The sequence below is a fragment of the Stegostoma tigrinum genome, chromosome 4 (assembly GCF_030684315.1).
Source record: "Stegostoma tigrinum isolate sSteTig4 chromosome 4, sSteTig4.hap1, whole genome shotgun sequence".
Classification (NCBI taxonomy): domain Eukaryota; kingdom Metazoa; phylum Chordata; class Chondrichthyes; order Orectolobiformes; family Stegostomatidae; genus Stegostoma; species Stegostoma tigrinum.
This window is the reverse complement of record NC_081357.1, coordinates 5145664-5162074: the sequence shown is the minus strand read 5'-3', so window position 1 is coordinate 5162074 and position 16411 is coordinate 5145664. Positions and strand designations below refer to the sequence as shown.

The following is a 16411-nucleotide window of genomic DNA, read 5'->3' as shown; positions in this document are numbered from 1 at the left end:
GCAGGGAAGACAGTGAGATCTTCCCTATCAGCGTCGGCAGGAGTTTCTGGGGGTAATTCAACAAGCTAGCAGAAATTCATTCCAAGGTAAAAGAAACATAATAATGGGAGGACAAGAGAACTGTGGCTGACTAGGGGTGCCAGGAGCAGCAAATAAGCAAAAGAAAAAGCATATAATGTGTTGAAAATTAGTGGGAACCCAGAGAATTGGAAAGCTTTTAAATTAGCAAAGGAGAACTAAAAATACAAGAAGCAGGAGAAGATGAAATATGAGGGTAAGCTAGCTACTAATAGAAGACATGATAGCAGGAGTTTTACTTTTAGATAGCTGCAAGGTAAGAAGGAGGCAAGAGGGGACATTGGAGCACTGAAAGAAAAGGATGGAGAAGTAGTAATGGAGAACAAAGAAATGGAACTGAATAAGTACTTTGAATTAGTTTTCACAGTAGAACCCACCAACTGTACACCAGAACTCAAGAGAACCAGGGAGCAGAGGTGAGTATAGGATCCATTACTAATGAGAAGGTCCCAGAAAACTGAAAAGTCTGAAGGTGGCTGAATCACCTGGGCCAGATGGACTACACCCAGAGTTCTGAAGGAGTTACCAAGGAGATCATGGAACCATTAGTGGTGATCGTTCAGGGATCACTGGAGTCAGGGAGGCCCCAGACACCTGGAAAATGGCTAATGTGACACTCCTGTTTAAGGAGAGAGGAAGGCAGAAGACAGGAAACTGTACGCTGGTTAGCCTGACCTCGGTTATTGGTAAAATATGACATTACATTATTACAATGGAGATGTACTTGGAAGTGCATGGTAAAATAGAGCTTAGTCAGCACGGCTTCATCAACAAGAAGTTATTGTGTGCACTTAAGACGGTTATGTTATTGCTTAGTAAAGGGATCAAGTGTTACAGGAGAAGGCAGGAGAATGGGGTTAAGAAACATATCAGACATAATCAAATGGTGGAGTAGACTTGGTGGGCTGAATGGTCTAATTCTGCCCCACATTTTATGATCTTATGGTCATTTCAAGTTTCCTAAACTTTATGCCCCTTTCCATTACCCTCAGTTGTTCTTTCTCCTCCCTTTCATTGTTTCTCTATTTTTCACTTTCTTCAATTTCCACCATCCTCTGTTTTCTCCTAACTCATCATTTTTGTTTTCATTTCTAAGTGTATCTCAACTAATTTTGGCTATGACATCAGAATTTTATTTTCTTTTCCTCAAATTCTAAATGTGGGATAATAACTTAAAGCATCTCATCCTAACAAGATCTTGCTTTTATTTCTCCGCTCAATTTATCTGCTGTATCTCCCAGTTTTGCTATCATCAAAAATATCAAATAATTCACTGTTATAGTTTGCATTCCAGCGAACTCTAACCAAAACTTAAAACTGCCTTCAAACTTTATGCAGTAAACCTCACGATAACACAGTTGTTATGTTCAGAGTCACAACTTATTCATCATCTCAAAAATAAATACACAAATCCCTTTTAACTCCAGTACATTCAAATCCCAGCTGTGCCCCCAGTTGTTAAAATTCCAGCTGGTGTAATTACTGGACAAAACAGATCCCAAACTGAATTTTGTCCAATACACTTTTTTTTCCATTTAGCAAAGTGATCTCTCACTGCAACATAAGCACACACTTCTGCAGATATGAGTTTAACTATGAATCATAAGTTTATTATGCAAAAGAAAATATAAAATATAAAATAGTGTTAACCAAGCTATTTTCACGTAAACTAACTTGAAAGATTAAAAATAAGCAGTAAAATACAATATTCCATCTATGTCAACAGCAAATCTTTATAACACAAATAAATACCAGAGCAAGTTCACTTTCTATTACATCTATAGATTTAACTTAACTGTTTCTTGTAATTCCTGGCCTTGAAAGTTTAATAGCCTCCTCCTCAAACTTAGAATTTCTCAGCTTCTAATATGCCTTTCAGAGTTCTATCAATATGCTTCTGGTCTGGAGCTTCTAAACTGAAACACTTATACTGAGGTAGTATATTTCCTAACTTTTCTGAACGAACTCATTTTTTTCAGAGAAACTGTTTCTACATCCAATAACCGGGACATTGGCAAATTGAAACCAAAAGGTTTCCAAGCTATGGATGCTTCCCCAAGCAAAAAAAAAATATTGATCTCTCTAACTGAAAGAAGGTTATTGCTCTACAATGCTTATTCTGTCCAACCCTAAAAAGGGAGACAACTGCTGGACAGTTTATCCAGAGACTCTGATAATGTTCTGGGGACCCGGGTTTGAATCTCACCACAGCAGAGGGTGGAATTTGAATTCAATAAAATTATCTGGAATCTAATGATTTGACCATGAATCCCATTCTTGACTGTTGAAAAACCCCATCTGGTTCACTAATGCCTTTTAGGGAAGGAAACTGCCATCCTTGCCTGGTCTGGCTTACATGTGACTCTGGACCCAGAGCAATGTGGCTGACTTTGAATTGCCCTCTGGGCAATTAGGGATGGGCAATAAATGCTGCTTAGCCAGTGATGCCGTCATCCTGCTAATGAATAAAGAACATAAAATTCTCTCAATGCAAAAAAATCTGCACCCTTAGGAACTGTTTCGCTCATACAGATTTTTTACGAGATATTGGTTGCAAAAATACTGACAAGTTAATCATTAAAGTCTCTCATATACAGAGACCAAAACACATATGCCACTAGTTTAAAATCCAAACTCCACAAAAATCAAAATATACATTAATCATACACCTTACAAAATAGTGACGTGCCCAATGCCAAATCCCTTGCTGCTAAACTGTGTAATGCTACCAGAAAATAGAGGAGCATCAGGATCCTGCCAGCTTAAGCATAGTCCTTAAGTGGCCAATTAATTCCGTAGGAAAAATATCAGATAAAAATCAATAATACTTAGAAATGGGCATTATTAGTGATATTAGAGTCATAGTGTCCTACAGCACAGAGCATAGAGCAATAGAACAATACAGCCCAGAACAGGCCCTTCGACCTTCGATGCTGCGCCAAGAGAGACAGGCCCTTTGCCCCAAACTGGTCCATGTTGACCAAAATGTCCATCCACTCTAACCCCATTTTCCTGCATTTGGCCCACATTCTTCCAAAACTTTCCTGTCTGTGTATTCATCCAAATGCCTTTTAATTGTTGTTAATGTATCCACCTGAACCATTTCTGCTGGCAGCTCATTTCATATGCATACCACTGTCTATGTCCCTCAGGTTCCCATGGTTTCTTTCCCCTCTTAATGAAGTCCTCTAGTCCTCAATTCCCCAACCCTGGGAAAAAGACTGAGTGCGTTCATCCTTTACATGTCTCTCATGATTGCATTCACTTCTACAAGAGCCCCCCTCAGTCTCTTGCGCTCTAAAGGAAGAAGTTCTAGCTCGTCCAAGCTCTCCCGCTAACTCAGTCCCTTGAATCCTGGCAACATCCTTGTCAATTTCCTCTGCACTCTTTCTAGTTAAATAACATTCCTATAGCAAGATGACCAAAACTGAACACAATACTCCAAATGCAGCCTCACCAATGTCCTGTACAACTGAAATATAACTTCCCAACTGCTAGACTCAGTGCCCTGACTATTGAAAGAGATAACAAAGTGTGGAGCTGGATGAACACAGCAGGCCAAGCAGCATCTTAGGAGCACCAAAGCTGACCGATAAAGAGTCTCGGCACAAAATGTTTGGCCCAAAGCTTTTGTGCTCCTAAGATGCTGCTTGGCCTGATGTGTTCATCCAGCTCCACACTTTGTTATCTCGGATTCTCCAGCATCTGCAGTTCCCATTATCTCTGACCCCAAATACTGTACCTCTGATTTGAGGTACACATGATGAGTCAGAACAACATGTGTTATTCGCATGATTTACTTTTTTTTACTTTAGGACCTTATCCTGCTTGCTGTTATTTCACCCACGTCAGTGGAGGCCCACATCGTACGGGCTTCCAGAAGGAAAAGAACAATAAAACTTCCAACAAATAGAAATCAAACTGAACCATCTTGCATACTTCAGATTGGAGCTCCAAAACAATCAATATGTTCATTTCCAAGTATTTATTTTAATCTTTGAGAAACCTAGCATGTTTTGCTGTGTATGCTAATATCAGGTGTAGAAAGTACTACGTTTGGACAGACCATGTGCTAACTGGAGGCACAACCCCATGTACGGGAAAACAACAGTAAAACTTGTGAATAGGAAATGTGCGCCACACGGCTTGATGTTTGAACCCAGGTGACATTTTGACTGACAACACTCTGACAAGGACTTCCTTTCTCTGAGTGCGAAAATCCCACCTCTAAGTTAGTTACAGTTAAATCTTCTCCCAGGGATACTCACCACCATTTTTTTAGTGGCAGTGTAGGGAAATAACAATTTCCCTATAGTTCCACAGCACATTGGTTGTATATAGTCAACACATAACCCTTGCCTAAAGTCAAGATTTTCAACCTGGAAACTTCTCGCTGGCTCAAAATTCTACCTACAAACTGGAAGCAACACAGTAAGGAGATCAGAATTCCATCCTCCATTGCTGACATTTTTTGTCAATATAAAATCTGACTGATAGCATTGAAATATTTCAGATAAAAGGGCTTCTTTAGATAAGTAATTACCGGATCAGAATTGTAGAGTGGCTGACAAACTTTCTCCAGTGCCTGCAGGAACTTCACATTGTCTTTTGCTTCATTAGCTGCATCAGTGATTTGAGAATCCAACTCTAGCCACATCTAGAGAAAAAAGGTTAAACATTTCAAACTTCTTCATTCATTGTTGATACATCTTAAACTAACTTTTAGAGTCAACCAAAACTAGTTCTGTAGTCTCAAAAGTATAATGACCTGATTTCCGTCTTGCTGCCAATTTTGTTTAAACACTCTCCAACAGCATTAGTAACCCATATCACATACAATTTTGCAGTGGTCCACTCAAGGCGCAATCTACCTGGTTTGCACTTAGAAACTCAGAACCATAGAAATGTTACAGCCCTGGAAGAAATCATTCAGACCATTGCATTTTCACAAGCTCAAGTATAAACTCATCACCCACTTTGATTCACTTTCCAGCACCTATTTAGTAACCCTGCAGGCTAACAGCAAATCAAGTGCATATCAGATCTAAACAAGTTAAGGATTTCCACTTTAACTGCTAATGTGGGCAGCAAATTCCAGAAGCCCACCATCAACCATCTGGCCAAAATGTTTTCCTCATGTCCCATATAATTCTTCTCCCAATCACTTTCAATCTAAGCCCTCTGGTAATTGGCATTACTACACAGGGAAATGGATCTTCCCTGCTGACTCGAACTAAGCCCTTCATAATTTTGTACATTGCAGTTAAGTCACCCTTCACTTGCATTTGCTCTGAGGAAAACAAACCTAACCCACTGAATTTTTACTCATAGATATATTTTATAAGCCCCAGTAACATTCCTAAAATGTGTTATGTACCAATTCAAAAGCAATTATGTCATTCCTCTAATGGGTGAGCAGGAATGTTCAAGAAATTCCAGCTGTGGCATAGCCAGTCTCTTACATAGTTCCAGCATAACTTCCTTACATTTATGTTCAATACCTTGCCAAATAAAGGAAAGTATCTCATATACCTTCTTATCTTATACTTTGTCTTCTTTTCTGTCCACCTTCAGGGTCCCGTTGGGAATGCACTCTAAGGTCTCTCCATTAAGGTCATACGATGTAGGTGTCATTCAGCACATTGCATCTGCACCTTCCATTCAATGAAATCATGACTGATCTGCTAATCCTCAACTCCACTTTCCTGCTTTTTCCCTATTATCCTTGATTCTCTTACTAATTAAAAATCTGTCTACCTCAGCCTTGAATATGCGAATCACCTCATCTCTACAGCTCTCTGCAAGAGAACTTGTTATTCTAAGCTGGATACTGTGCAATGAGAAAGGAGTCATTAAAAATTTTGTTGTGCCAGGTTCCTTGAGGAAGAGTGACTACAATATGATTGGGTGCTTCATTACAATGTACAATAAAGTAGCTGAATGAAAAATTAGGGTCCTGGATCTAAAAAGAAGAAACTGTGAAAGGATGACAATTGGTAAGAATGAAGTAGAGAATCTTATTAGAGGGGTTGACGGTGGATAGGCAATGGTTAGTATTTAAAGAACATGCGAATGAACAACTACAATTATTCATTTTAATCTGGTACAAAATAAAAGAGGAAAGATAGCTCAACCACAGCTTACAAAAGACATCATGGATATTATTAGATCAAAGAGAGACATATAAAATAGCCAGAAAAAACATTCCTTGTTCCAGCCCTATTCTGACCCAACCCACAACTCTTTCTCCAATATATCGATGATATCATTGGTGCTGCTTCCCTCTCTCAGTCAGAATTGGAAAATTAATCGACTTCACTTCCAATTTCCAGCCTGCCCTCACTTTCACCTGGTCGATCTCTCACTCCTCCCTTCCCTTCCTCGACATCTCTGTTTCCATATCTGGAGATAGACTGGCCACTAATATCCACTATAAATCCTTTGTCTCCTACAGCTACCTGGACTATTCATCCTCATACTCTGCTTCCTGTAAAGACTCTATTCCATTGTCTCAGTTCCTCCGTCTCCTTCGTATATGTTCAGACAAGGCCAACCTCGACAAGGGAGCCTCTGTAATATCCACCTTCTTCCTCAACTGAGGATTCCACAGCACCAACATTGACAGGGCCCTCAACCGGGTCAGACCGATCTCCCACACTTCTGCCCATGCCCATTCTCTTCCCTCACACAACAGCAATAGGGTTCCTCTTGTCTTTACCTACCATCCCACCAGCATCCGCATTCAGAAGATCATCAGATGCTATTTCAGCCACCTCCAGTGAGATCTCACCACCAGACATATATGCCCCTCCCTTCCTTGTCCACCATTCCCTCCAGGGCATCCTGGTCCACACTTCCATCACACTCAACAACACCCCAACTACAGCACCATGGCACCTTTCCCTGCAACCGGTGAAGGTGCAACACCTACCCATTTACCTCCTCCCTCCCACTATCCAAGAGCCCAAACACACCTTCCAGGTGAAGTAACACTTCATCTGCACTTCCCAGAATCTAGTCTACTGCATCCGCTACTCACAATGTCATCTCCTTTACACTAGGGAAACGAAACGTAGACTGCATAACCACTTTGCAGAACATCTACGTTCTGCTCGCAAAACAGACCCTACTTCTCCCACCCAGCCTCCTGCAAAAATTCCATCCCCTATTCCCAATTCCTCCGCCTCCGCTGCATCTGCTCCCACGATGAGGCATTCCACTCTCACACATCCCAGATGTCCAGGTTCTTCAAGGACCGCAACTTTCCCCCCACAGTGGTCGAGAACACCCTTGACCGCATCTCCCGCATTTCCCACAACACATCCCTCACACGCCACAACCGCCCAAAGAGGATCCCCCTCGTTCTCACACACCACCCCACCAACCTCCGGATACAACGCATCATCCTCCGACACTTCCGCCATCTACAATCCGACCCCACCACTCAAGACATTTTTCCATCCCCAACCTTGTCCGCTTTCCAGAGAGACCACCCTCTCCGTGACTCCCTTGTTCATCCCACACTGCCCTCCAATCCCACCACACCCAGCACCTTCCGCTGCAACCGCAGGAAGTGCTACACTTGCCCCCACACCTCCTCCCTCACCCCTATCCCAGGCCTCAAGATGACTTTCCATATTAAGCAGAGGTTCACCTGCACATTTGCCAATGTGGTATACTGTATCCATTGTACCCAGTGTGGCTTCCTCTACATTAGGGAAACCAAGCGGAGGCTTGGGGACCGCTCTGCAGAACACCTCCGCTCAGTTCACAATAAACAACTGCACCTCCCAGTCACAAACCATTTCCACTACCCCTCCCATTCTTTAGATGACATGTCCATCATGGGCCTCCTGCAGTGCCACAATGATGCCACCCGAAGGTTGCAGGAACAGCAACTCATATTCCGCTTGGGAACCCTGCAGCCCAATGGTATCAATGTGGACTTCACCAGCTTCAAAATCTCCCCTTCCCCCACCGCATCCCAAAACCAGCCCAGTTCATCCCCTCCCCCCACTGCATCACACAACCAGCCCAGCTCTTCCCCTCCACCCACTGCATCCCAAATCCAGCCCAGCCTGTCTCTGCCTCCCTAACTTGTTCTTTCTCTCACCCATCCCTTCCACCCACCCCAAGCCGCACCTCCATTTCCTACCTAGTAACCTCATCCCACCTCCTTGACCTGTCCGTCTTCCCTGGACTGACCTATCCACTCCCTACCTCCCCACCTATACTCTCCTCTCCACCTACCTTCTTTTCTCTCCATCTTTGGTCCGCCTCCCCCTCTCTCCCTATTTATTCCAGAACCCTCACCCCATCCCCCTCTCTGATGAAGGGTCTAGGCCCGAAACGTCAGCTTTTGTGCTCCTGAGATGCTGCTTGGCCTGCTGTGTTCATCCAGCTTCACTCTTTATTATCTGAGCTACCTGTTGCCTGCCACATTAACACAGCACCCTGTTCTCTGGCCAACATTTTTGTCTCTGGCTTGCTGCAGTGTTGCAGTGAAGCTCACTATAAGCTGAAAGAACAACACCTCATTTTCCGCTTGGGGACCCTGCAGTCCTCCGGACTCAATATTGAGTTGAATAATTTTAGGGCCTAAACCCTCCCATGTCCTAGCCCCCTACCCCACATACCACGTATTGTTATCACAAAGCCTGCGACCATACATTATCTATTGTTAGTTACTAACAGTCCCCATTAACAACTATTCACCTCCTAGCTAGATCATTATCAACTCTGTTGAAGGGTCTAGGCCCGAAACATCAGCTTTTGTGCTCCTGAGATGCTGCTTGGCCTGCTGTGTTCATCCAGCTACACACTTTGTTATCATTATCAACTCCTTTGTCTATCCGACTGTTCTTCTCTCTCTTCGGGCTCTATGCTATTGATTGCTCCCTATCCCAACTCCCTCCCTATTTTCTGCATATAAACTGACATTTTCCCAGCTACCATCAGTTCTGAGGAAGGGTCACTGGACCAAAACATTAACTCTGATATTTTCTTCACAGATGCTGCCAGACCTGCTGAGCTTTTCCAGCAACTTCTGTTTTTGTTACCGAACTCAGGAATAGTTGGCAAAGTGGGATTGGGATATCAAAGCTATTGCAGAGATGTGACTCAGGGATAGGCAGGGCTGACATTTTAATATCCCAGGGTATAGATGCTATTGGAAGGACAGAAAGGAGACAAGAGAGGAGGGGGATTGGCAATATGATGAGGGATAACATTCCAACTGTGCTTAAGGAGGATATTCCAGGGAATACATCCAGTGAAGTTATTTGAGTCAAACTGAAAAATAAGAAAGGGATGATCGCCTTTTTGGGATTATACTATACAGCTCCCAATAGTCAGTGGGAAATTGAGAAACAAATTTGTAAGGAGGTCTAAGTTATCTGTAAGAATAATAGGATGGTATTGCTAGAGAATTTTGACTTTCCAAACATAGACTGGGACTGCCATAGCGTTAAGGGATGGGATGAAGAGGAATTTGCTAAGTGTGTACAAGAAAATTTCTTATTTAGTATGCGGATGTACCCACTAGGGAAGGAGCAAACTTTGGGAAATAGGGCAGGGAAAGTGACTGAGGTGTCGGTGGGGCAGCACTTTGGCACAAGTGATAATAATTCTATTAGTTTTAAAGTAGTTATAGAAATGGTTAGACTTGATTGAAAATTTAAAATTCTACATTGGAGGAAAGCCAATTTTGATGGTATAGGGCAGCATGGAGGCACAGTAGTTAGTACTGCTGCCTCACAGCGCCAGGGACCCGGGTTTGATTCCAGCCTTGGGTGACTGTCTGTGTGGAGTTTGCATGTTCTCCCCGTGTCTGCGTGGGTTTCCTCTGAGTGCTCCGGTTTCCTCCCACGTCCGAAGATGTAAAGGTTAGGTGGATTGGCCATGCTAAATTGTCCATAGTATTCAGGGACGTGTAGATTAGGTGGGTTATAGGGGATGGGTCCGGGTGGGATGTTCTGAGGTTCAGTGTGGACTTGTTGAGCCGAAGGACCTGTTTCCACACTGTAGGGATTCTATGAACTTACAGATTGGGGGTGGATATTCACAGGAAAAGGGACAGCTGGAAAGTAGGAAGCCTTCAAAAGTGAGATAACAAGACTGCAGAGACAGTATGTTCCTGTGAAAGGCAAAGCTGGTAGGTGTAGCTAATGTTGGATGACTAGAGAAATTGGGGTTCTGGTCAAGAAAAAGAAGGTTGCATGTATCAGGTATAGACAGCAGTGAATCCCTATAGGAGTACAAGAACAGTAGATAATTACTTCAGAGGGAAATCAGGAGGTCAAAAAGGAGACATGAGATAGTTTTGGCAAAGAGGGCTAAGGAAAGGGTTTCTCAAAATGCATTAAAGACAAAAGGGTAACTCAGGAAAGATCAGGCCCCCTTAAAGATCAGCAAGGCCACCTATGTGTGGAACCACAGCAGATGGGTGAGATACTAAACAAGTATGTTGAATCAGTATTTATCTTCAGATAAGGATACCAAAGCTAGAGAACTCGGAGACAGAAGCACTGAAATCTTCAAAAGTGTCCATATTACAGAGGAGGAGGTTCTGGATGTCTTAAAGTGCATAAAAGTTGATAAATCCCCAGAACTGGATCAGGTGTATCTTGGAACTTTGTGTGAAGCCAGGGAAGTGATTGCTGGGCGCCTTGCAGAGATATTTTATTATCAATAGCCACGGATGAGTTACCAGAAGACTGGACGTTGGCTAACGTGCTGCCATTATTTAAGAAGGGTGGTAAGGCATAGCCAAACTATAGGTCAGTGAGCCTGACATCAGTGATGGGCGAGTTGGCAAGCGAGTCTGAAAGGCAAGGATTAATTATGGATAGTCAACAATGCTTCTGCGGAAACCTTACCTCAATAATTTAGTTGAGCTTTTTGAAGATGTGACAAAGATGATCAATGAAGGCAGAGCAGTGGAATTGTCTATATGGACCTCAGTAAGGCATTCAACAAGGTTCTGCATGGTAGACTGATTAACAAGATTAGATCACATGGAAAGCAGGGAGAATTAGCCATTTGGATACAAAATCGGCATGAAGGTAGCAGACAGAGGGAGTTAGTGGTGGACTGGAAGCCTGTTACTAGCAGTGTGCTGCAAGGATTGCTGCTGCATCTGGAGATAATAAAAACTGCTGATGCTAGAGTCAGAGATAGCACAGTGTGGGGCTGGGGGAACACAACAGGCCAGGCAGCATCAGAAGAGCGGGAAAGCTGACGTTTCGGGTCTGGAAAAAGAGTCCCAACCTGAAATATCAGCTTTCCTGCTCATCTGATGTAGCCTGGCCTGCTGTGTTCCTCCAGCTCCACTCTGTGTTACTGCTGCTGGATCCACTGCTTTTTGGTACTTATATAAATTATTTGAAAGTGAATAAAGGAGATATGGTTAGTAATTTTGCAAATGACACCAAAATTCATGGTGTAGTGGACAGCAAAGAAGGTTACCTCCAGAGTACTATGGGACCTTTATCAGATGGGGCAATGGGCTGAGGAGTGGCAGATGGTGCTAAATCTAGATAAATGTGAAGTGCTGCATTTTGGTAGGGCAAATCAAGGCAGGATATATACATTTAATGGTATGATACTGGGGTGTGTTGTCAAATAAAGAGACCTTGGTGTGCAGGTTCATAGTTCCTTGAAAGTGGACTCGCAGTAGATAGGATAATGAAGAAGGCATTTGGTATACTTGCCTTAATTGGTCAGTGCATTGAGTGTAGAAGTTAGGAGGTCATGTAGCGGCTGTAGAGGACCTTGGTTAGGCCACTTTAGGAATCCTGCATTCAGTTCTGGTCTCCCTGCTTTAGGAAAGATGTTGTGAAACTTGAAAGGGCTCAGAAAAGATTTAAAAGATTGCTGGGGTTGGAGGGTTTGAGCTATAGAGAGAGCTTGATAGGCTGGGGCTATTTTCCCTGGTGTGTCAGAGGCTGAGGATTGACTTTATGGAAGTTTATGAAATCATGAGGGGCATGGATAGAGTGAATAATCAGGGTCTTTTCCACAGGGTAGGGAGTCCAAAGCAAGTGGGAATCGGTTTAAGGTGAGGGGAAAAGATTTAAAAGGAACCTAAGGGGCAACTATTTCATACAGAAGCTGGAGCGTGTATGGAATGAACTGCCAGAGGAAGTGGTGGAGCCTGGTACAATTACAACATTTAAAAGGCATCTGAATGGGTATACGAATAGGAAGGGCTTTGACAGATATGGGCCAAATGTTGGCAAATGGGACTAGGTTGATGTAGGATATCTGATCAGCAAAGACGAGTTGGACCGAAGGGTCTGTTTCCATGCTATACATCCTTATGGCTCTATAACTCTAAATGTATCCTCAGACATTGTGGGAAGTTAGGGAGGAAACTGTGGGGCGCCTAGCAGAAATATTTGCATCATCTGTAACCACAGTTGAGGTGCTGGATGACTGGATGGTGTCTAGTGTCTTGCCTTTATTTAAGAAAGGCTATAAGAGAAGCCTGGGAACTACAGACCTGTAAATCTGACATTGTTTCTGTGTTTATTTTTTTGGATATTATTCTAAAAGATAAGATTTTCATGCATTTGGAGAGGCAAGGAATGATAAGGCAGAGTCGGAATGGTTTTGTGTGAGGGAAATCATGTCTCACAAACATGATTGAGTTTTTTGAGGAAGTAACCAAAAAGATTGATGACTGCAGAATGATTGGCTTTGTTACTTGAACTTTAGCAAAGCCATTGATAAGATTCTGCATGGGAAGGAAAGGAAGCAAACTGCCACCTTCACCTGGTCTGGCCTACATGTGATTCCAGTCCCACAACAAAGTAGTTGACTCTTAACTGCCCTCTGGGCAATCAGGGATGGGCAATCAATGTTGGCTTAGTAAGTAAGACCCACAACCCATGATTGAATAAAACAAATTGAACCTAGTCAAAGCAGCTGGAATTCACTGATGAGCGGTAGTAAGAACATTTTCTGAACACCTGAAACATCAGCTTTCCTGGTCCTCTGATGCTGCATGGCCTGCTGTGTTCATCCAACTCCACACTGTGTTATCTCTGGAATTCACTGATGTAAGTTCCTAAGCCAGATTCACTAACAACATACTAAAACATTTTCAAAAATGTAAAGGCAGTAAAGCAACCAGATTTAAATCCTGAACCTCACTTCATAGAGTCATAGAAACCCTATGGTGTGGAAGGAGGTCATTCGGTCCATCAAGTCCATAGCAACCCTCTGAAAAGCATCCCACTGAGGGCCACCCCCTATCCTATCCCCGTAACACTTGGAAGATTGCAATGACAATATTGGCTGTGCCTCATTTCTTTTTAAATTTGATCTGCTGAGGCTACTGACAGCAGCACTGGCATCAAAAGCAAGAGCAATATTTGCATTTGTTACAGAAAATAAGTCAGGTGATGTCATTTAGGTTTAAAAACATCCAGCTACATTCCAAAGGCCTATGAATCAAATCACAGCTGAAGTTCTGAACTGTGTATCTGGGTAAGCTCCTATGATGCTGCTTGGCCTGCTGTGTTCATCCAACTCAACACCTTGTTATTCTGATTTGTGTATAGTTTATTTAAATGATGTAACATACAGTTTTGCATGGGAAAAATATATAAAGCAGTTAGAGGACCTATTTAAACAACTGCAGTTAACTGGCTTCATTATAAATCTGGCCAAAAGTGAATTTGCAAATGGAAGGGTAACTTGCCTGGGATATGTCATAGGACATATGCAAGGATTACAAAGAACTATAAAACAGAAAGCTCTGATCAAATTCATTGATCATACTACTAAAGAGGAAATCATAAGACTTTTAGGAATATGCGGTTTTTCCAGAAGCTTATGCCTAACTTCTGTACAATAGCTCTACCTTTGACAAATTTGTTGCCAAAACAGATAAAGCTGCTTTGGTCAGCAGAATGCCAAGCAGTCTTTGAGAAGCTGAGGGCAGTCTTTGAGAAGCTGAGGGCAATCCTAAGAATGAACCGGTATTAGCTACTTCTGACTTTATCAAATCTTTTAAAATATCTATTGAGGCAGCAATCTGCACATAAGTGCCATTTTGTTCCAAGGTGATGAGTTAGGAATAGAGAAGCCAATGGGATACTTTTCTTGAAAATTAAATCAACAACCAAGAGGAAATACTGTATCATAATAAACAAGACTTTGGGATTAATAATGAGTCTTCAACATTTTTAAATCTGTCAGAGAGACTTGCAACTCTAATATATAAGAAGTCCGTTCATAAATCTGTTAACAGCTGGGAAGAGGCTGTTCTTAAATCTGTTTTGTATGTGTTTTAAAACTTTTGTATCTTCTGCCTGAACAAGGAGGGTGGAAGAGAGTATTACTGAGGTGGGAGGGATCTTTGATTGCATTGGCTGTGTTCCCAAGGCAGAGGGAAGTGCAGACAGCGTAAATGGAAGTAAGGCTGGTTTTCATGATGGGTTGGGCTGCGTTCACAACTCTCTGTAATTTCTTGTGGTCTTGGGCAGAGCAGTTGCCACACCAGCCTGTGATATCCCCAGATATGGTGCATCTATAAAAAGTGGTACGATTCATCATGGACATACTGACTTTTCTTAGCCTTCTGAAGAAGTAGAGGCACTGGTCTACTTTCTTGACTGTAGCGTCAACGCGGATGGACCAGGATACGTCATTGGCAATATTTACTCCTAGGAACTTGAAGCTCTTGATCACCTCCACCTCAGCACCATCGATGCAGACACCATTGATACTTAGTTACAAAACCCGCAGTGAAAGATTGTTCAGACGTTAGTTTAATGATGCAACCAATAACGCTGTTTATTTTTTCTATTCATTTGTGGTATGTGGACGAGGCATTTCTTGCCCATCCCTAGTTGCCCTTCAGAAGGTGGTGATGAGATGCCTTCTTGAATAGCTGCAGACCTCCTGCTGTGGGTTGACCCACAAGATAAATAGGGTGGAAATTCTAGGATTTTGACCCAGCAAAAGTGAAGGAACAGTGGTATATTTCCAAGTCAGGACAGTGAGTGACTTGGAGGAGAATTTGCACATGGTGGTGTTTCCAAATGTTTGACGCCCTTGTCCTTCTAGATGGAGGTGGTCGTGGGTTTGGAAGGTGCTGTCTGAGGGTCTTTGGTGAATTTCTACAGTGCATCTCGCAATTAGTACGCACTGCCGCTACTGTGTATTGGTGGTGGAGGGAGTGAATGCTTGTGAATATGGTGTCAATCAAGCAAGCCGCTTTTCCTGGATGGTCTCAAGCTTTTGTTGAGTTGTCGGGGCTGCATTCTTCTATGCACGTGGAGAATATTCCATCCCACTCCTGACTTGTGCCTTGTAGATGGCAGAAGGCTTTGAGGAGTTAGGAGGTGAGTTATTCGCTGCAGTATTCCTAGCTTCTGTCCTGCTGTTGTAGCCACTTTGTTTATGTGGTGAGTCCAGTTGAGTTCCTCGTCAATGGTAACTCCCAGTACGTTGATAGTGGGAATTCAGTGATGGTAACACCATCGAGTGTCAAGGGACAGTGATAAAATTGTCTCTTACTGGTGATGGTCGTAGCCAGGCATTTGTGTGGTACGAATGTCACTTCCCACTTGTCAGCCCAAGCCTGGATATTATCCAGATCTTGTTGCATGTGAACATGGACTGCATCAGTATCTGAGGAGTCAGGAATGGTGCTAAACATTGTGCAATCATTGGCGAACATCCCCACTTCTGACCTTATGATGGAGGGAAGATCATTGATGAAGCAGCCAAAGATGGTTGGGCTGAAGACACTACCTTGAAGAACTCCTGCAGAGATGTCCTAGAGCTCCTACAACCCTGCCATCTTCCTATGTGTCAGGTATGACTCCAACTACCGGAGCGTTTGCCCCCGATGCCTACCGATTCAAGTTTTGCTGGGGGTCCTTCATGCACTCGTTCGACTGCAGCCTTGATATCAAGGGCTGTCATTCTCACCTCACCTATGGAATTCAGTTCTTTAATCCATATTTGAACCAAGGCTGTAATGAGGTCAGGAGCTGAGTGGCCCTGGAGGAACCCAAACTGGGTGTCACTGAATAGGTGAGTGATAGTGGGAACTGCAGATGCTGGAGCATCCAAGATAATGAAATGTGAGACTGGATGATCACAACAGGCCAAGCAGCATCTCAGGAGCACAAAAGCTGATGTTTCGGGCCTAGACCCTTCATCAGAGAGGGGGATGGGGTGGGGGTTCTGGAATAAATAGAGAGAGTGGGGGAGGCGGACCGAAGATGGAGAGAAAAGAAGATAGGTAGAGAGGAGAGTATAGGTGGGGAGGTAGGGAGGGGATAGTTCAGTCCAGGGAAGACGAACAGGTCAAGGA

At 43.1% G+C, this 16411-nt stretch overlaps 1 protein-coding gene across 1 annotated transcript in view; it reads right to left on the bottom strand.

Moving 5' to 3' along the window:
* The window catches only part of LOC125452339 (dynein axonemal heavy chain 8-like), a 1009221-nt gene that overhangs the window by 816390 nt on the left and 176420 nt on the right, over positions 1–16411 (bottom strand). The window contains exon 9 of the mRNA XM_059645685.1: positions 4622–4735. Within this exon, the coding sequence (XP_059501668.1) occupies positions 4622–4735 (114 nt within the window). The remainder of the gene's footprint in view (positions 1–4621; positions 4736–16411) is intronic.